This window comes from Lactuca saligna, chromosome 4, assembly GCF_052625555.1.
Source record: "Lactuca saligna cultivar CGN05327 chromosome 4, ASM5262555v1, whole genome shotgun sequence".
Taxonomy (NCBI): domain Eukaryota; kingdom Viridiplantae; phylum Streptophyta; class Magnoliopsida; order Asterales; family Asteraceae; genus Lactuca; species Lactuca saligna.
In genome coordinates this window covers 298,656,440-298,678,430 of record NC_136420.1, presented here as the reverse complement: position 1 = coordinate 298,678,430, position 21,991 = coordinate 298,656,440, and the positions used below count along the sequence as shown (strand labels likewise).

The window sequence follows — 21,991 nt, the reverse complement described above, 5'->3', positions numbered from 1 at the left end:
CAATGGCTTAGATGCAATCCTTAGGGCTTAAAACACTTATATAAAGTGTTTATTATATTCTTGTATGTCTTAACATTATCAATTAGTAATTTAAGACTAATTGAGTGCATATATGTGTGATTATATGTTCATTAGGATTGTAGTGTGTGTACAAGTCCTCACTTGACACCTAACAATCCTACACCGTCTAGTTCATCCAAATCACCATCTACAGGTGAGTTCATACCCCTAATCAATGTTTTAAATGATTTTAAATGCTTTAATGGGGGGGGGGATTACAAGTAGAAAACAACATGTTATCAAATCATTTATATGTATTTTATAACTGTGTTTTCATTCAACAGATTTCACATACTACAAAATGTGATGCATGAAATGGTTTTCTATCTTTAAAATACTTTGTTATCAAATGTATTACTTTTGAAATGTTTATCAAAATGACATCAAGTCACTTTTTATATTTGTTCAAAATCCTTAGATGTCTTACAAAACCATTTTACATTCTTGAACTAAACTATGCATATAAACTTATATTATTATATATGTATTGATGTTATATTTGTCATCTTTCATTTAGTTTCCTACACCCTTGAGTAGTAAAAGTGTATAAACCTACTTGAATAATCAATTACCTTTCAGTAAATTATCATAGGGATAATTTGAAGATATCAAACATTATTCCTATTACAAGGAATCACACAAGAGTCAGTTCATTCATGAGTCTACACAAGTACATTACCTAATACATGAGTACATTTATATATGATTACATGATACATGAGTACGTTTACATATGCTTACATGATACATGAATAACATACATGAGTACTGTTACATAGATACATTATCCTGTATTCACTTACCTGGATACTTGTACCTAGAGTTATGAGGAAGATTTATTCGTACCTTCTGTGTAAATTTTCCTGCCTATCCTTGTTCGACGGGATGTCTAGACGGGACTAACCATTTCGGAACCCAGCTGTTAGCACCACTGGGTGATGAACATCCACAGATGTCTAAGGTTATCACTTATAATAGATAGATTGATATCGGAACTAACCATTCCTCCATCCTACTGTTGCAACAGAGGATGAGATGAAAATCTTTGGATGATCATTAGGTTACTACTTATATTAGGAGTTGGGTGCGGGACTAACCCTTCCTCCAACCTACTGCTGCTACAGAGGACAATTGGATAATTTTCGGATGTTCATTAGGTTATTCATATCGCTTACGGCGATGACGTGTTAGTCCTGGTATCCAGGGATAACAATTACATGGTTATATTTTTCCTATTTACTTTATTTTGTGATATATTCACATAAACGATGAGTTAGACCAATTACTATTCGTAGTAGTCAAAAAGAAGGAAAAACTATCATTTTACTTACAAAACATTTGGGTCTTGGTAGAAGACTACATTGTCATAACAAAACATTCGGGTCTTGGTAGAAGACTACATTGTCATAACAAAACATCCGGGTCTTGGTAGAAGACTACATTTCATACTAGTAGGAAACAAGGGATTTCTTAGGGTTTTTCATACTTATATCAACTGTCTTACTTAAAGGTTTTACATGACATTCATAACAGTTTATCAAAGCAAGACAATGACACTTAAATACTTATGAATTCACCAGCTTTAAAGCTGATACTCTCTTTCAAAATAACTTGTATTCTCAGGTCATCAGTAGACAGGTACGGTGACTAGGTTTTGAGAAGACGGAGCAGACAAGTCTCGTATTTTATTTTGATTATGTATTTTTGGTTTCTTATTACAATGAAAGAACACACATGTATTAAAATTTTACTTATAATGCAATGGATGATGTTGTTGCTTGTTTACTATTTTACATTGTTGTGATACTGTACATGATGTCCTCCACCCCTGAACGTTTCCGCCGTTCGTGGTTTTGGGGTGTGACAGATTAGTATCAGAGCTTTGTTTATAGTGTATATAGTATGTCAACCCATAAAAGATATACTAACTATAAATACATAGGGATTAAAACACTCTGTCTAAGAGTTATACTTTTAAATAATAAAATATTTAACAAAGTATTCGTGCCTGCATTCATACTAAAACCAGTGTCACAATGACAAGAACAAAAGTATTACGATTGCTGAATATCACAAGTGAGCCTGGGGATATATGGTCAGTCTTGGGAATAGCATAGCCTGATCAACTATGTTGGTCCGAGGAGTGATTAGCATATGCCTAAGAATGGTTGTGATGTGGCAACAAGTCTAAAAACTTACCAACACAACCATCAAGAAATACCATAGGGGTATTTGGTCTTACTGTAATTATCTTAGTTAGTTTATCTATTTTAGCTATTTCTTATATCCCTTTTCTCGCGTAGATTAAAATGCCTGGATTTCACCATGACGATCCGTACTTCCCGAACCAAGGTAATGTTGGTTGGCTAGAGGCAGAACCAGAAGATGATCACCAAATCCCTTTGGATGATCACCATGCTGAGGGTTTTTCCGATAGTTCTGACTCGGAGCCTGAAGTCAATAACCTACCCCTAGCTGCTCAAAACCCGAACCTGAACCCACGACTCGCATTTCAAGGACACACACCTCTGTGGGCCACTAACTTGAATACATGGAGTCATGAACAGGGTCAACCCATTCCTTACGATGGAGACCGAAGTTTCTACAACCTCACTGAAGGAGGTTCTGCTGACAGAGTCCTACCAATCATGGTGCGTAGGATTTCTCGAAACACGATAATGGCTCAGGCGACTATCAATCAAGTCTTGGAAGTTGACGCCAACTCTGGTGTTAACATTATCCGCATTCGCCAACTAGAGTCTGCACACGAAAGAACTCTAGTCCGCAATATAGCTCTGCAAAGGGAACTTGCTAAAACGCGAGCTGAAGTTAGGGAACTTCGAGCTCAGCAAGCGAGAGCTGACAGGCGTATGAGGGACATGGAGCGTCTACTATCAGGATCAAAAACTCATGCTAGCAGTTCTCGTCGCCAATAGAATCTCGACGACTCATCTTTTGGATATAACCTAGTTTATGTAAAACTTTGGTCTAATTTCCTATCTTTATAAATCTTAGACCTGTTAGGTCTTGATCTAATCTTAATTCTGTCAAAATTTTCCATCTTGGTTGATGTAAGGCCTACTTCTAGGCCATTTTTCCCGAACTTGTTACATCTGTAATTCCAGTATTATTGACAGATATCTAATCATATGGAAATTACTATCCAAATGCTATCATCTTCATTTAGTCATTCTATTCATTTGTTGTTGGGCTATGGGGAGTTAGTCCATGAGACACAGTCATTATTCATTTATTCTTATCCATGTCGTCATCTTTTAAACATATAGTTAAAGATGCCGCCACACAGAAATCCCAAGCGTAATCCAAACAACGAAGCACCGATACCACCACCTCCACCACCACCACAACCTCAACCTCCTCAACCACCTAACCCCTTCGATGCCAACATGTTCCAGGCAGCTTTCACAGCAGCAGTTGCAGCTGCTGTGTCAGCAATCAACACTCATGTCCCTAGTGGATCGGGAACAAGTGCACCTCCCTCAAACCACGGCGAAAGCCATGGACACCCTCGGGAATGCACCTATAAAGACTTCACAAACGCCAAAATATTAGACTAAAATCTAGTGGTAATAATAATAGGTTTCATCGAAGTAAATTATTTTAAAGTAAACGAAGCGTTGTCCGAGTACCGAGTCACCACCTTCTCCGGTGAGTGCATAGTTACTTTCATCTTAGACATAGATATGAAGTATTTTATATAAACTACCTGCTATGTGTGCATATTATTTGAATACTTGTTGTCTATGCTGGATGAACGTTTTATACATGTTTTAAATGATTTAAACTGTATACGTATTTTATATATACGAATATGTTGGGTATGACATGGGTAGATGAATGATGAGAGATAAAAGATGATGTGAGTAAACATTGGCAACTATAGACTTAGTGCTTAATAAACATCGGAAGCTATGGACTTAGTGCCTATTGGACAAACACTGGTAGCTATGGACTTAGTACCTGTTAGAAATTGGTAGCTATAGACTTAGTACCTATTAGATAAACACTGGTAGATATGGATTTAGTACTCGATGAATAAACTATAGCAGCTATGGAATTAGTGCTTTATGAACGAGCATTGGTAGCTATGGATTTAGTGCCAGTCCTATAACCCTGGAAACAAGGGACTTCGGAATAAATGAATGCATGATAGATGACCCTTAGGATAGATCCTTAAGAGTAAAGAAGATAATGGGGATGGGTAATTGGGTTGATTGTTTGATTATTTTAACTTGATAATTATATTATTGTGGGTTGAAAACCCTATGTACTCACCAGGTTTCCCAACCTGACCCACTCAACTTATTTATATCACAGGTGTTGATATGATATCACATTACACTGAGAGATTAAGGAGATGTAGATCACTAGTGTAAATAAATGTAAGTTTCGTTAATGCTTATGTTTCTGTATTGACGATGACATCCCAAACATTTTAAAATGAATAAAATATGTTTCTTCGAAAATGTTTTGATAACGTATTTATCGTGTTTTTCTGGGAACAAATTCCGCAACATTTTTATGAAAAGAAGTACTCTGATTTTTACAAAGCATAAACAAAACCGGTCTTTTCTGGTCGTGAAAATGGGGATGTCACGTTATATCTATTGATTGTATGCTAGTGGTAGGGGTGAAATAGTCCCCAGTTACCGGTTGAAAGATACCGATGTTGGTTACCGGTTGAAAGATACCGATGATGGTTACCGGTTGAAAGATATCGCTGAAGGTTACTGGTTGAAAGATACTGACGATATTGTATGGTATGTGGTATGATGTGGAAACTCACTAAGCTTTGTGCTTACAGTTTTGTTTTTGGTTTCAGGTACCTCTTCGTCGAAAGGGAAAGAGTCGGCGGTGTAGCAGCGCATCACACACACACACACACATGTTTCTGCAAGAAGTTTTTGGGACTGTACTCTGATTTTTAATACTTATGATGTTATGGTTTGAAATACAACATTATGAATTTGTAATGAAATGTTTTGTCGACAGGGTTTTGGTAAAATGTTTATTAAATACATTAATTCAAAAATGAAATTTTTGTCCTTGAATGTGAGTCGTTACAATGGTGTTCCCCCTCAACACCAGCTTGCGAATTCAATAACTCCCCCTAAACTATAGATTGAGTAGTCAAATTATCCTCTATGACATGAGATGTCAAAATCATATGTTCCCCCTCCACTTGACCATCAATCAAATTTTTAGTAATTTCGAAATTGACCCTTGAAGTTGATGACATATGATATTCATTTTCTTCATTAGTGATTAGCGAATCAGCTGAGTGCTTTGATACTTCTCGTACTTTATTATCTTCAACATGAACCTCATCATCAATTGCCTTGTCAGGTATACCAAAGATTAAATCAAAATCAACATCGAAAGTAAGCATATGTTCAGATTCTCCAAAGATTAAATCAAAATCAACATCTAAAGCAAGCATCTATTCAGATTCTTCATTTTTCTCAAAAAGAATTTGTTTCTTTGAAAATTCTTGTTCAACTCTCTTGACATAATAATCGTCAAATGTGAGATTGAAAGTTTCTTCAACTTTTCGTGTTTTCTTGTTCAACACCATATATGCAACAAAGTTATGTGAATATCCCAAGAAAATGCCTTCATCAACTTTCGTCTAAAATTTGGAAATATTATATTTGAGATTCATTATGAAACATCTACAACCACAAAAAATGGAAAATTTTCACATTAAGTTTCCTTATGTTAACGATTTCATAAGGTGTGATATTGGAATGATGATGAATAAATAAATGATTTTGTGTAAAATAATATGTCGAAACTGCTTCTGCCCAAAAGTATTTAGGGGAAAATTCGCATATGTGAGCATCATCCTATCCACTTCACACAATGAACAATTCCTCCTTTCGACAACACTGTTTTGCTGTGGTGTGTAAGGAGACGAAAAGTTACAATAAAATTCCAAATTCGTTAAAAACAAATCTGAAAATTTATTCTTAAACTCAGTTCCATTTTTTCTTGATCTTGTGAACTTTCTTTTTCAAACTTTATTTGATTTTTTTGATAAAATTGAACATCACTTGAATTGTTTAAGATTTCTGCTTAAGGAAGAAAAACCAAAATAAATCTTGAAAAATCATCAACAATAACAAGTATGTACTTCAACAATCGAAGGGTCACACAAGTCTATGTGTAGAGTTCAAATGGTTCGACGATCTTTGAATCAATTATGATTGGATGACGTTGACGATGTATTTTACCTAGTTCACACGTTGCACATAAAGAATCATTTTTTACTTTAAAAAAAAGTAAACCACGAACAATATCATTTAAAACTAGTTTGTTTAAAATTTTGAAGTTAAAATTAGAAAGTCTTCGATGCCAAAGCCAACTGAGGTTATATAAAGCTTTTGATAGTAGGAAAATTGAAGAAATGTCCACTCTAGGTTTCATGTCCAAAGTGAACATATCACCATTCCTCTTTGACTTCAACGAAACTTCCTTTGTTCCTTTATTCAAAATGACAAAGGAAATACAAAGAAATTAAAATGGTTTTTAATTATAAAATCATCCTTATTTATTGGAATTTTTTCTATTTTAATTTAAATGTTTATATATATATATATATATATATATATATATATATATATATATATATATATATATATATATATATATAAACATTTAAATTAAAATAGAAAAAATTCCAATAAATAAGGATGATTTTATAATTAAAAACCATTTTAATTTCTTTGTATTTCATTTTTATTATATAAAGAATTAAATTTGGACATGTTTTCATATTTTTCACACACACACACACACACACACACACATATATATATATATATATATATATATATATATATATATATATATATATATATATATATATATATATATATATGTTCAAATGTGGAGTGACATCTATTGTGCGGATGTATGGATAATGTTATTAGCATGCATTTTCACTAATTAAATCGTCTATAAATTTATTTTATATATATATATATATATATATATATATATATATATATATATATATATATATATATATATATATATATATAGATCCGGTAAGATTTTTTTTTTAATAGGAAGGTAAGAAGTTTTTTTCTACATATTTTTTTGACGAACAAAATAAATGAATCATTAGATGATTCATTTCTAAGATGATTCACAAGAAAAAATTCTAAAAAAAACATCTTTATGATTCATTTTTAAGTAAATTAAGAAAAAATTCATTTTTATGATAATTTTAGTGAATAACAACAAAATCATTGTATAAATGAATCATAAAGATGTTTTTTTGAGAATTTTTTCTTGTGAATCATCTTAGAAATGAATCATCTAGTGATTCATTGATTTTGTTCATCAAAAAAATATGTAGAAAAAAAACTTCTTACCTTCCTACCAAAAATTTCCTTCTTATTTGATCTTGACTCTCTCTCTCTCTCTCTCTCTCTATATATATATATATATATATATATATATATATATATATATATATATATATATATATATATATATATATATATATAATTCTGATTCAATCAGAATGTTTATTGATACGTATTTTGCAAGAATGAAAATGAGTAAAAAAATAATGTGAGAACAAAAATGAATAAAAATTAGTGAGGATGCATGAAACTGACGATAGTTGTGTGAGGTTGAACATATTCACACTCGCAAACAACTTATTCTCTTAGTAATTCTTTTAGAATAATATCGTCCACACGTCCGCACAATAGTTGTCGGTCCACATTATAACATAGCCATGTATATATATATATATATATATATATATATATATATATATATATATATATATATATATATATATATATATATATATATATATAGGTTCAGGTTCATTTGAGACCATTCTAATTTTGTGAGACCGTGAGACCAAATCTAAAAATAATTTTAAAATGCAAAATAAATGGAAAAATCCAAAAATTCTTTTTTTAAATATTATTTTCGGAACTTGAATTAACTAAAAAAATTTAAAAAAAAAAAAATCCCGTTTTTTTTTTTGAAAAATACTTGAAATATTCTAAATAGAATATTACACTGACATATTCTAAAAAATAATTTTAAAATGCAAAATAAATGGAAAAATCTAAATTTTTTTTTTAAATATTATTTTCGGAACTTGAATTAACTAAAAAAAATTAAAACAAAATAAAAAAAAAATTCTATTTTTTTTTGAAAAATACGTGAAATATTCTAAATAGAATATTACAATGTACATAGTATAAAAATAATTTTAAAATGCAAAATAAATGGAAAAATCAAAAAATTCTTTTTTTAAATATTATTTTTGGAACTTGAATTAACTAAAAAAAATTAAAAAAAAAAATAAAAAATGCGTCTCACGGTGTTACAAAATTAGGCCGTCTCACATGAACCTAACCATATATATATATATATATATATATATATATATATATATATATATATATATATATATATATATATATATATATATATATATATATATATATATATATATATATATATATATATATATATATATATATTTATTTTGTTTACTCAACCGTAAAACTGAATCAAATATTCATTTAACACATTCCAAACTACGAACTTACATCGTGAAGAAATTGTAACAATTACATTTAAACATAGTCATCATTTTCTTTTGGCTCTAATTATACAAGCATAAATTTTTTATTGAAAAGAAAATAGAAAACATATATTAATATAAACTGAAATATAATAAATAACATCATATAACTTTTAGCCTTTTAAAAACTTATTATGATACTCGCATTACGTTCATAGCAATATCTTTCACCGTTCAACTCTTTCTTTTGGAAATCATACAAGGGCATCTTTTTTTTTTTTTTTTTTTTTTTTTTTATTTTTTTTTTTTTATCATTTTATCCAATATAGATAACAATAATGAAAAGTAAATAGGAGAAGTATGTGTAACCAAGCATGGAATTAATGTTTTATATAGGAAAAACATTTCACTTACTCAAAAAAATAATTATCATAAATTGAAAGGATGTGAGTTTCGAATAAATATATTTGAAGATATATGATTTATCTTGAACAATAATTTGGCCGACTTTTTATAAGAGTTATAAAATTAAAGATACGATGTGTTAGCTTATTGGTGGCTTATCCAAGATTTTTTTAATATGAGAAACTTACATCATAAAAGGTTATTAAAGTATATTTAATATCTATACAACAAAAGTTGGTACGGTCAAAAGTTTAATATATAATTATTTAATCTCATCATTTTGATTACTTAAATAAAGGTTGTTCTTTGATATCACAAATTAAAGAATTTAATTTGATCTCTCTTAGAATTGATGATTCTTTGATTGTACTATACCAGCATGTATTATGATAACCTTTTCAAATATTATCACAAACATGATGCCATTGCGTCGCATGAAAATTTTTGTCGTTAAAAAATTGATGTTTTTTTTTTTCTTACTCATAGTTTATCGTATGATCATAAGAAACCAAATTATCTATCATAATATATTTATTAATTACTAGATAAAAATATAACTTCTTACTGATTAAAATGGAAATCGCGCGCATACCGTTTAGCCACTAACTAGATTAATCGAATGTGGGCTTCAGTTTAATAATGGGCTAACTATTTTCCAATAACTTAATTGATTGTAAAGAAGACGAGGGGGTGTGCTGTGCATGTGTTACCAAGCAAAAAAAAACCTATATGCATCAAATAAAATCTATTAATCTAAATTACCACATCGGTCCTTTCATTTTTATTTCTATATTTAAAGTATATTTATTTTCATTTGAATTACTTCTGACAGCTATATTCATATTATTATTATTATAAAGAATTTTCTAATATGTGTTTAAGGATAAAGATATAAGAAATATTAATTGAATTATTAATTATAAGAAATATTATCATAAGAAATATTAATTGAATTATTAATTATAAGAAATATTATCATACTTAAATGTATAATTAAATGTGATGCATTAGTTATAAATAATATTATTTATAAATGGAAGTGATTCGTACATAATAATTTTTTGTTATATACAATAATTTATGCATTATAGAGTTGTACAGTAGAACGTTTTAAAAATATAAATTGTTGTGTATCGAAAAAAATTATTATGTACAAATCATCTCCTATTTATAATTAATGTTTATCACATTTAATTATAATAATATTTCATATAATTAATACTTTAATTAATGGTTTTTATATGTGCCTTAGGGCACATATTAAAATATCTCTTATTATTATTATTATTATTATTATTATTATTATTATTATTATTATTATTATTATATGTTAGTTAACCATTAAGAAATCCTAAAATTTTATTAAAAAAAAAGTAACAAAAAAAAGCAATTTAGATTAATCATCCTTACTTAATACTTTTATATAATACAAAATTTCTTCTGCAATTTGAAAACTCACAAAATTTTATTTTATTACAATGTATTGTTTTTTTTTTTTTTTTTTTTTTTTTTTTTTTTTTGGAAACAACAAATAAATCTAAATAAAACCACAACAAGATGATGTGGCAGAAGAGTACAAAAGATAACAGAAAAACAGATACAAATGATGTAATGTTTTTTAAACGTTGTTTAATTTTCATATAGAATATCTAGAATTAAGCTTATTGTACTAAGATCCAACAATTTCGTCATATTAAATTACTGTAAGACATGGTCAATACCATACTTTGAGATGAATTTGCAAAACTCATAAATGTTTATCTGATTCGTTAAATCAACGTTTCTAAACCCTACTCTACTTTAAGTTACGATGTCAAGAATGTAAGCTTGCTGTGCTAATAAAACCACAACATCATTAGAAAATACCTAAACAGTAAATATTGTCACATCGAGAGGTTGTTCTCGATCCACAAATCTAAAATTAAAATGTCGTAGAATGTTATTACATATACTCGAAAATAGAACGACAAATGATCACTCATTGCAACACAACCATTTACCCATATGAATCGGCTATGGAAAAGCTTCAAAGAGTGCCTATTGAACAACGTTAACATAGCGTTCGTAAGTAACCTTTTATATGTATTAGTTATGATATATAATAAAATATAGTTATGTAGATATACGACTCTCGTGTATGGTTAATAAATAAATCTTAGAAGTTACATTTAAATGTGGTCATTTTAGTGAATAATTCTTAAAAATTACGTTCAAAATTCAACTTTTATTTATCCATCTCTTTAAAACTTATTATTTAACCGTTAAAAATTTGATACACACGTCGATATTTGTAGACACATAGTACATTTGGGGTGTCCCTCTTCTTCAGTACCATTAATATAGGACACACCATATTAAATAAAATACGTCCTACCAAGTAAATAAGTTGAGTCACATTCACATTGGCCACAACCCTAGCGTGTCGACCAAATCCAAAACATCGTGAAAATACAAAAACCCTATCGCATTTATGATCTTTTAGGACTCGTGATCTAATAAATATAGAACAATTTATTATTATTATTAGTTTTCAGAATGGGCAAACTTTATACGAGTTTCATTGTTCTTGATTTTAGAACATATGATCTCCTAAATAGTGTTAAAACTTTGAATGATTTGTGATGCAATGAGTAAGAAGTGAGATTAAGTTTGATTTATTGTTATTTTATTTCAATTTTTATTTAACCTGATTTTGATATATAGATTATTTCACTTTTATTTTATACAAATTGATTCATCATGAATTATTTATTAAATCATATGTGTAATGATTTTTTGTTATATACTATGGGAAGAAATATGTAACAAGAAGCATATTTGCAAGCCATACAAGCGAATAAATGATTTTTTTTTGTGAAAGGGAATTTCCCTAGCAAATGTTCCAGACAAGCGAATAAATGATTTTTTTTTGGGAAAGGGAACTAATCTTGATATTATGTCTCATGTGCTGTAGTAACTACAAACAAACTTCGATGTCCACATAAACTGAGTAGTGTCATAATTTAAACATTGATTAATAGGTTATCCATCATATTTTTCACATGCATTATCATGTCACCATAACCCAAATGGTTCAATCAATGAATTTACGATATTTGTTGGGGACATGGGTCTTGCGTGCAAGAAGCATCTGGATATGAATATGGTCTGTCCACCAAACGACTCATAACTGTTTCCTTGGTATTCCGGGCTTATTAATGTTAGTGTATATGTTTGTGTTTTGCATTGTATTGTATTTAGCTTTTAATCATAGTCCATATGTATAGGTCCTTAACCCCGGTGTATTATGGGTTTGAGAGAGGGTTTGTCCGTTGATTTTAGGGCCCTATACAAAAACTAAAAAATGGGTCTCTAAATATAATTTTTAACTTAAAACTAAAATTAATAAATACTATCATAATTATCATAATTGTTATAACAACAATCAAAACCAAAGAAATCTTATCGTAGCTACTAAATCAGAATTTGAATTCAGAAGGAATGGTCCCAATTATACCATGCGTAAATCATAAATTTGAGTTTAGATATCAGTAAAAACAATGGTGTAGATCATAATTCTGTTTTTAAAATTCAGTATAGAAATAAGTAAATAAAATAATTCAAATTTTAGAAACTTCTAAAAAAATACCTGATTCGATGTGGAATGGTTTTAGTCTAAATTTTTTTATTTTTTATTTTTATTTATTTATTTATTTATTTTGTGATTATTGGATACAATAGAAAAGGAATAGGGATGTTGAATCGTGGCCTATTTGGATTCATAAGTGGCTGCAAGAAATTAAAGGGCTTCCAAAAAAAACAATACTTGATAGTGGGTCCGTTGGATTTGAAGAAGTAAGAACTAGGAAACCATATGAAAAAATAAAAAAACAAAAAAACAAAAAGTGAGAATTTCATATATATATATATATATATATATATATATATATATATATATATATATATATATATATATATATATATATATATATATATATATATATATATATATATATGGTCAATTTAAATTTTAAATATCATATTTACCCTTCATAACCCTTCAAAATATCATATTTATCAAATCCTTTTTTATAATGTATTTAATATTTTATAATCATTTTTTATACCTTAGAATTATTATAATAATTAAAATTTTTTAATAAAAAGTCGAGGCCACTAAAATCCACAGTCTAGAATTTTTTTTGACTGTTCTTTGAGGACCGAAATATCCTCCATAAGCATAACTATGACAAAAGTTGAGGATGAATTCTACCTCATGTTCTTCAACACGTTTTATTACCAGATCTGCAAATTTTTTCCAAAGGTACGGTTCATCCAAAATGTACATTTTCGCGTCTTTCTTAATGTTACTCTTTTTGACCTTGTGAGATCGGGTGGGAACTTTCCCATGACCATGAAATTGCATATATCTGCATACCAAGCTGGCGTCTGGATAGCAAACAAGTGCTCGTCTGGGAATGAATATTGAATGAGTGTCACATCTTTGGGTTGAACTATTCGGCTCAAATGATCGACGACCAGGTTCTCCATCCTGCTTTTATCTTTGATCTCCATATCAAAATCTTGCAAAAGCAACATCCATCGCATTAACCTCGACTTCATATCTTTCTTTGTAAGTAAGTGCTTTATAGCTGCATGGTCCGAATAGATGATCACTTTAGTTTTAAGGAGCTATTGTCGAAATTTCTCTAGTACAAAAACAATAGCAAGCAACTCTTTTTCTGTTGTGGTGTAGTTACTTTGTACACTGTCACGGGTCTTGGACACGTAGTAGATGATATGGTGTGCCCGATCCACCTTTTGACCCAATACCACCCCAAAATCCGTTTTTCTCGTGTCACATATGATCTCAAATGGGAGATCCCAATTAGGTGGTTGGATTATTAGAGCGGAGGTGAGTAAATCCTTCACACAATCAAAAGCATCCTTGTATGGCTGAGTAAACTCAAATTCAACATCTTTTTGGACTATTTGACATATCGGCACCGTAATCTTTGAGGAATCTTTGATGAACCACTGATATAAACCTGTATGACCAAGAGACGAATGAACTTCCCAAACATTTGTCGGGTAAGGAAGACTCTTGACAACATATATCTTGGCTTTGTCAACTTCCAAGCCTTTTTGGGACACAATATGACCTAAAATCAATCCTTTGTCCACCATAAAATGAAATTTTTCATAGTTAAGCACAAGATCTATGTCAATACACATTTGTAGAATTTTTTAGATTGCTTAAACATTCATCAAAGCAGTTTCCATAAATTGTGAAATCATCCATGAAGACTTCAATGATGTTTTCAACATATTAAGAAAAAAATGCTCACCATTAATCTCTGAAATGTTGTGGGTGCATTGCATATATCAAAATGCATACGCCTATAGGCAAATGTACTAAAGGGACAAGTGAAAGTGGTTTCTCTTGGTGTTTCGGGGCTACCAGAATTTGATGAAAACCCGAGAAACCATCTAAGCAATAGTAGTGAGATTTGCTGCTAATCTCTCTACCACTCGGTCAATGAATGGCACTGGAAAATGGTATTTTCTCATTGAGGCATTCAACTTTTCATAGCCAATAAAACTCTCCACCCGTTTTGCACACTAGTTGGCACCAAATCTACCTCATAATTCTTGAAAACTGTAACACCGAATTGTTTCGGGACAACTTGAATGGGGCTCCCCTATTTACTATCAGAGATGAGGTAGATCATACTTGTATCCAAAATCTTGATGATTTCTTTCTTTACTAACTCCATCATGCATGGGATCAATCTTCTTTATGCCACTCGAGTTGGTTTGAAGTCTTCCTCAATGAGAATATTATGTATGCATAAGGAGGGGCTCAACCCCTTTATGTTAGCAATTGTCCACCCAATAGCCTTTTTATGCTTTCTCAACAAAGTTAGCAACTCATATTCTTCTGCAATGGACAACTTGTTGGAGATAATGACAGGAAAATTCTTCTCTTCTCCAAGGTATGCATACTTAAAATGATCTGGAAGAGTCCTCAATTGTAACTTAGGTACATGAATAATAGAAGGAAAAAGTGTTGTGTTAGAAATGGACAATTTCACATTAGTTTTATCATACCTCATTTTCTTCCATTCTTCCATGATCTTTAAAATTTCTAGCAACTCCTCATCGAGCTTGAAATTTTCTGCAATCTCTTTGACTGAACTATCATCAAAATTCCTACTCAAAACTAACTCCAACAAATCATGGTTAGTCAACTCCAAACACTTTTCGGTCAAAGGCTGGATCATATCAACAAAATTTATACAATAAATATCACATGGGTTCCGCATTGCTTCATTGATATTGAAGTTGATGACCTCCCCCATCAAATTCCGTAGACATTGTACCATTGTAGACATCAAATTTTGTTCTTTCTATTTTTAAGAATGGTCTACCTAAAAGTTTGAAACTCGAGGTTGGGTGGTCACCATCTCCCATATCAAGCACATAAAAATCTGCAGGAAAAACAAGTTCATTAACTTGCACTAAAACATCCTCTAATACACCTTTTGAGTGTACTATAAAATGATGTGCAAGATGGATAATCACCCAGTTTTTTATAAAAGTACATATGCCAATAGATTTATAAACAAAATATGGTAAAACATTAATGGGAGCTCCTAAATCTAGCATAGCACGGGGGGCATAAAGGTTTCCCAATTTACAAGGAACAATGAAAACACCCAGATCCTTGCACTTTGGGGGTATCCTTTTCTGCAAAACTGCAAAAACATTTTTCACTGTCTCATTACCTCAAAACTTCTTTTTAGACGTGCAAAGTTTGTTACGGAACTTAATTAGGCATATATAGTTAAATGTTTGCTCGCGTCTAAGAGAGGCATGTGGACTTCAACTTTCCGGAACATTGCAATGATTTCATTATCTTCTCTCTCTTTTTTGTTGCTTCTCAATCTTGATGGAAAAGGTGGTGGTGTGATCTTAGCTTCTTTCTCTTTCGAATTCTTTTTCTCCATTATTTTTTCTTCCTTTTTATTTTTCTTTTGTGTTTCTTCTATTACTAACTCCTCATCTTCTTCTTCTTCGGTTATCTTTGGCCCATCATATTTCCTTCCACTCCTCAAGCTAATCGAATAAGCATTATACTTTGGGTTCTTTTCAGTTTGAGGAGGCTACTTTCCTTGATTCTCCATTTTGATCACCGATTGAGCAAGTTGTGCCATTTGTTGCTCAAGATTCTTAATGCTTTCCTTGGTTTCTGATATGTGCATATTTAGTCATATATTTCATATAATATCTTTATACTTTTTGCTGTTTTTGTCTCAATTTATGAACAAAAGGTAATTAATTATGTTAAAATTACATTTTCAGGTTTAAAGACATGCTCGGGTGAGAAAGGAAACTGAATTAGCAATTGGAAGCTTGGAAATTAAAGTTTGCAGAAAGAACACTTAAAAGAAGAAAAACTCGATGAGTTGGCTAAAAACTCGATGAGTTGGTCAGAAGGTTCCTGATTCAACAATGTCATTTCGTACACACATACTAAGTGAAAAACTCTTCGAGTTGGGTCAAAGAACTCGACGAGTTGGTGCAGATATATGTGTGTGTGTATATATATATATATATATATATATATATATATATATATATATATATATATCGTTTATTCCCGAAACCTTAACACATGCTGGAGACTTTTTCACGACTATTGAAGATCAGAAGGGTTCTCTGAGCTTTGGTTTTCGAGAATTCAACATAGAAAGGAATTGTGAAGAGATCAAAGGCGAACAAACATTACTCTTATCTTAATCTTTTTTGTGAACCATGTTTGAATCATTAGATTTCAATTATAGGATGCTATTTGCTGTAGTTATGAGCTAAAACCTTCATATTTCTGTTTAGACTAGATAATCTTATGAATATGGTTTGATTGAATGGCAACTTGATTTGGTTAATTATCTTGTTAAGCTTGTTAAAGACCTTTATGTGTTCATGATAATTATTTTATGTTAATAATCAAGTTTATCGAGTTGCATGAACATATTCTTAATTGCTTGAATCATATAGTTTTGTGAAGACATAAATGTATGCCTAGTATTAGTGAATATGAACCTAGGGTTAACTAGAAAATAAGTAAGTTAATGTGTGAGCATGTATCATAAACAACCACATATGAGTTGATTGAATTGACAAATTTAGTTAACTAATATTACAAGTCTTACTAGGTTCGAACTGAACAGTAGAAAACTTGTTAGTCTAATCAATTCGCCCTCGTTTGCATTAACTTTTTTGCTATAGGATTAGTATTAGTGAACATGAACCTAATCACATTAGAAATCGGTAACCATTGATATATTAATCCATTGCACCTACAATGAAATCAACCATATGAATAAGTTAATCGAATCTGAACAGAAGTCTCTTTTACTATTGAATCTAGTTATCTTTTGTTCTCTTTAGTTGTTAATTGTCTTTGTTTGAGTGTTATTCGATTGCTTAAGTTTCTAGTCTTGTAAAACTAGAGAAAAACCCCTTTTATTACTTGTTTTTTAGGTAATTCTAGTTATTATTTTAATTGTTACCGTTCCTTGTATTCGATACTCTACTTGCTTGAACTATATTACTAATCGATAGGTACATTGCCTTTCGTGTGTTTATTTTGTGTTTAAATTAGTAGGATTAAAACTAATACTATTTCACACGTATCAAGTTTTCGGCGTTGTTTCCGAGGAACAGTTTTATTAGTTATTTTAACTGCTAGTGTTATCGATCCTTTGTGTGACATTTATCTTGCATAAAGTTATTAGTTTTTCTGTTTTAAAATTTTCTATCTGATTTTTCTATTTTTACGTTGGACTCGTTGAATTCTGCTTCTGAACTCGACAAGTTGGTCGCGCTTTCATTTTCGTATTTTGTTTCTCTTTGTTCGTTTTATGCATGTTTTCTATTTTGTTTTAGGGAGTTTATGACCCAAGGCTCCAAATCTACACTAGTGCCACCCGTGGTAGATCCGAAATCAATTATTCGTAAAAAGAAGGACAACGCAATTGGAAAATCAAGCGGTAAAGACGAGAAGGTCTCAAATTTCGAGCTAGAAACACCCGAATTTGAAGAAGAAGGTGAACCCGAACAAAAAGAAGAAATGGCCGACATCACCGACATACCCATGGGCGAATATAAAAGAAGGATGTGTGAGGATACAGGGCCAGGACTCGTGCAACTCGCGATTCCATCAACTGGGATCTTTGAGCTAAAAGGCACATACTCGCCCAACTCAAGGACATCCCATTCTATGTGAAAGATCACAAAGACACATAAAAGCATATCAACGAGGTCAACGACATAGCCGACTACTTCAAGATCCCTAATGTTCCTCATGAGACTGTTCTACTTCGTGTGCTACTGGTTACGTTTAAGGGAGCCGCGAAAGATTGGCTGAAATCATTCCCTTTAGGATCTATCACAACATGGGCTAAGATGTGCGAAGAATTCCTTGATCAATTTTTCTATCCCTAAAAAATAGCAAAATTGAAAAAACCCATTGCAAACTTTGAACAACAAGTAGGCGAGTCACTTTATGAGGCGTGGAAAAGATACAAAGGCTTGTTGAGGAACAGCCCCCACAATGACCTAAACATCCAGCAAGAAGACTCCATTTCTATGATGGAGTGAACGTGACAACTAGGCAAATACTTGACTCCCAAGGACCACTCACGAAGATGGCACCCGCGGTTATAAATGAACTAATTGAAGAATTCTCTAAGCACTCTAGAGAATATCATAACCCAAGGAACGACTCAACTCGACGGGCGGTGAACTCAGTTTCCTATAATATGGCAACACTGATGGCTAAATTGGAGAGCATGGACTGAAGGATGAAAAATATGGATCAATCCATCCACACCATTTGTGTAGGATGCGATAATTGTGATGGGCCTCACCTTGCTAAAGATTATGACCTTGACAATAATGGGAACCGAAAAGCAGAAGTTTGTTATTCGACTGGCTATAGGTTTGATGACGATTGGAGGAAACCGAAAAATGAATGGCTACCATACAATGAGTACAAGAAGGAATAGAAGGAGAAATATAGGCAAAAGATGAGAGGTTTCTATCAAAAGGAGGAGCTGGTGCAAGAGAAGAAAATGGACTTTGAAGACATGCTCACACGAGTTGCAGCTGCATCCGAGAAAAGACACAACGAAACCGATGCGGCGATACAAGAAGAACAGGCGATAATGAAAGTGCAACAAGTGTTAATGAGATATCAGTAGGTGTCAATCCTCAAAATTGAGAAAAAACTGGGGCAGCTTGCAAAACAAATCAACGAGAGAACACCGGACGGACTTCCTAGCGACACCAAGAAAAATCCGAGAGGCACACACATAAATATCGTGATGACTAGGAGTGGAAATATAGTCACTCCTCTGACCCCAATCCCGAATGAAGATCCTAAAGAGGTGCAGGAGGAAGAGAAAGAAAACCCGAAATCACAAACAGTCGAGGCAACACGACGAGTTCTCCGTCTGATCAGAAAAATAATCCTCCAATTAAACCGTATCAACCTCCATTGCCATTCCTAGGCCGAACTAGACAAGATAAACAGAATGAAAACTATCAAAAGTTCCTGGAGCACATCAAAGCCCTTCAAATTAACATTCCTTTCATCGAGGAGGTTGCACAATTACCTAAGTTGCCAAATTCTTAAAGGACCTACTTACAAATAGGAAGAAGATGGAGGAGGTATCCAAGATAGTTCTTAATGAGAAATGTTTAGCCACAATGTTGAACAAATTGCCAAAGAAGATGGGTGACCCAGGTAGTTTTACTTTGCCATGCCAATTTGGGAATTTAGCCACTAGTTATACATTGGATGATTCGGGGGGGAGTGTGAACCTTATGCCATATTCATTCTTTAAGAAGTTGAACCTTCAGGTGCTGAGACCGATTCAAATGGCAATTCATTTAGCGAACAAGACAATGACATTTCCAAGGGGGGTATGTGAGGACCTATTGGTGAAAGTTGATAAGTTTGTATTTCCTACGGATTTCATAGTGTTAGATATGGAAAAAGATCATCAAGTACCAATCATTCTTGGAAGAACTTTCCTTAACACTGCAAGCGCCATTGTGGACATAAGAGAATCCAAACTTACCCTTCAAGTGGGAGAAGATTTAGTTACTTTTTGAGGTGACGAGCCATGAAGCACTCTAAGTTTAGCGATGACATTGCCTTCTCGGTGGACAATTTGGAAGAATGGAAAGAGGACAAGTTAAGTAAATCCACCGTTGCCTTTGAAGATGACTTTGATGCTGAAAGATACCTAAATGAGACAGAAAGATTACTCAAAGAAAGTGAATACAAAGAATTAATAAGAAGTTATAAAAAGTCAACTCGATGAGTTTGGCAAAAAGTCTTGATCATTTGGGAAAATTAGGCACAACTCGATGAGTTCGGGTTCTAGACTCGACGTGTTCCATGTTCAAAACTTGAATTTAGAGATGAAAACTTTGCCAGAACACTTAGAGTATGCATTTTTGGAAGAGGGTAATCAAAAACCCGTGATTATAGTTTCTGACCTCACGAATTCTGAAAAGGAAGAGTTGGTTTAAGTTTTGAAGAAAAGAAAAAATACCATTGCATGCAAAATTACCGATATTAAAGGAATAAGCCCTTCTTATTGCTTTTATCAAGATCAACCTTAAAGAAGGCACAAAGACGGTAGTACAACATCAAAGGTGGTTGAACCCGAACATGCAAGAGGTGGTCAAGAAGGAGGTTGTCAAGCTCTTAGATGTTGGGATCATATATTCGATTTACGATATTCCATAGGCTAGTCCAGTTCAAGCAGTTCCAAAGAAAGGAGGGATGACAGTAATGACGAACGAAAAGAAGGAACTCATACATACACGAATAGTAACCGGTTGGTGGGTGTGCATCGATTATCGAAATCTAAACGATTCCACTTGCAAAGACCACTTCCCTCTTCCTTTTATTGATCAAAATGCTTGATCGATAATCTCGCTATTGCTATTATTGTTTCTTAGATCGATTTTCAAGGTATTTCCAGATTCCTATTGACCCAATTGATCAAGAGAAGATGACTTTCACTTGTTTGAGTGGAACATTTTCCTATCGATGCATGCCTTTTGGGTTATGCAATGCGACGACGACCTTTTAATGATTCATGATGGCATTATTCCATAACATTGTGGAAAATTTTATGGAAGTATTTATGGATGACTTTTCTGTTTTTTGGCTCTTCTTTTAATGATTGTCTTACTAACCTTGATTTGATGCTTGCTAGGTGTAAAAAGACCTATATTGTTTTGAACTGGGAAAAGTGTCATTTTCTGGTGAAAGACGGCATTTGTTTTAGGCCATAAAGTATCCAAAGCGGGGATTGAGGTGGATCGGGCAAAATTGATACTATTGCTAAATTACCTCCACCAACCAATGTGAATGGCGTTAGGAGTTTTTTAGGTCATGCGGGTTTCTACCGCCTTTTTATAAAAGATTTTTTTAAAATAACTAGACCTTTAACTCAATTACTTTTGAAAGATGCACCTTTTAATTTTTCTAAAGAACGGTTACACTCTTTTAAGATTTTGAAAGAAAAATTAACTAATGCCCTAATCATTATCACCCCGAATTGGAACTTACCCTTTGAAATAATGTGCAATGCAAGCGAATTTGCCTTAGGAGCTGTACTTGGTCAAAGGGTTGACAAGCACTTTCAACACATTTACTATGCAAGCAAAACCTTAAATCTGGCCCAAAAGAATTACACCACAACTGAAAAGGAATTATTAGTAGTGGTCTAAGACTTTAACAAATTTCGTCCTAACCTTATTTCGTCTAAAATTACTATTTTTACTGACCATTCTGCTATCAAATATTTGTTTGCCAAGCAGGATACAAAACGTAGATTGATTTGGTGGGTGCTTCTACTTCAAGAATTTGACATTCAT

At 32.0% G+C, this 21,991-nt stretch overlaps 1 protein-coding gene across 1 annotated transcript; it reads left to right on the top strand.

The window, feature by feature from the left end:
• Positions 1-19,119: 19,119 nt before the first annotated feature.
• On the top strand, positions 19,120-20,209 carry LOC145040803 (uncharacterized). Its single transcript, XM_078988698.1, has 2 exons — positions 19,120-19,289; positions 19,747-20,209. Exons 1-2 carry the CDS (start codon positions 19,120-19,122, stop codon positions 20,207-20,209), a joined length of 633 nt encoding a protein of 210 aa, XP_078844824.1.
• The last annotated feature ends 1,782 nt before the right edge of the window (positions 20,210-21,991 follow it).

Coding starts and splice junctions, on each gene's coding strand:
- LOC145040803 (XM_078988698.1), top strand. CDS start 19,120: ATGAGAGGTTTCTATCAAAAGGAGGAGCTGGTGCAAGAGAAGAAAATG. Junction 19,290..19,746: donor CAAGTGTTAATGAGATATCA/GTAGGTGTCAAT, acceptor ACTTACAAATAG/GAAGAAGATGGAGGAGGTAT.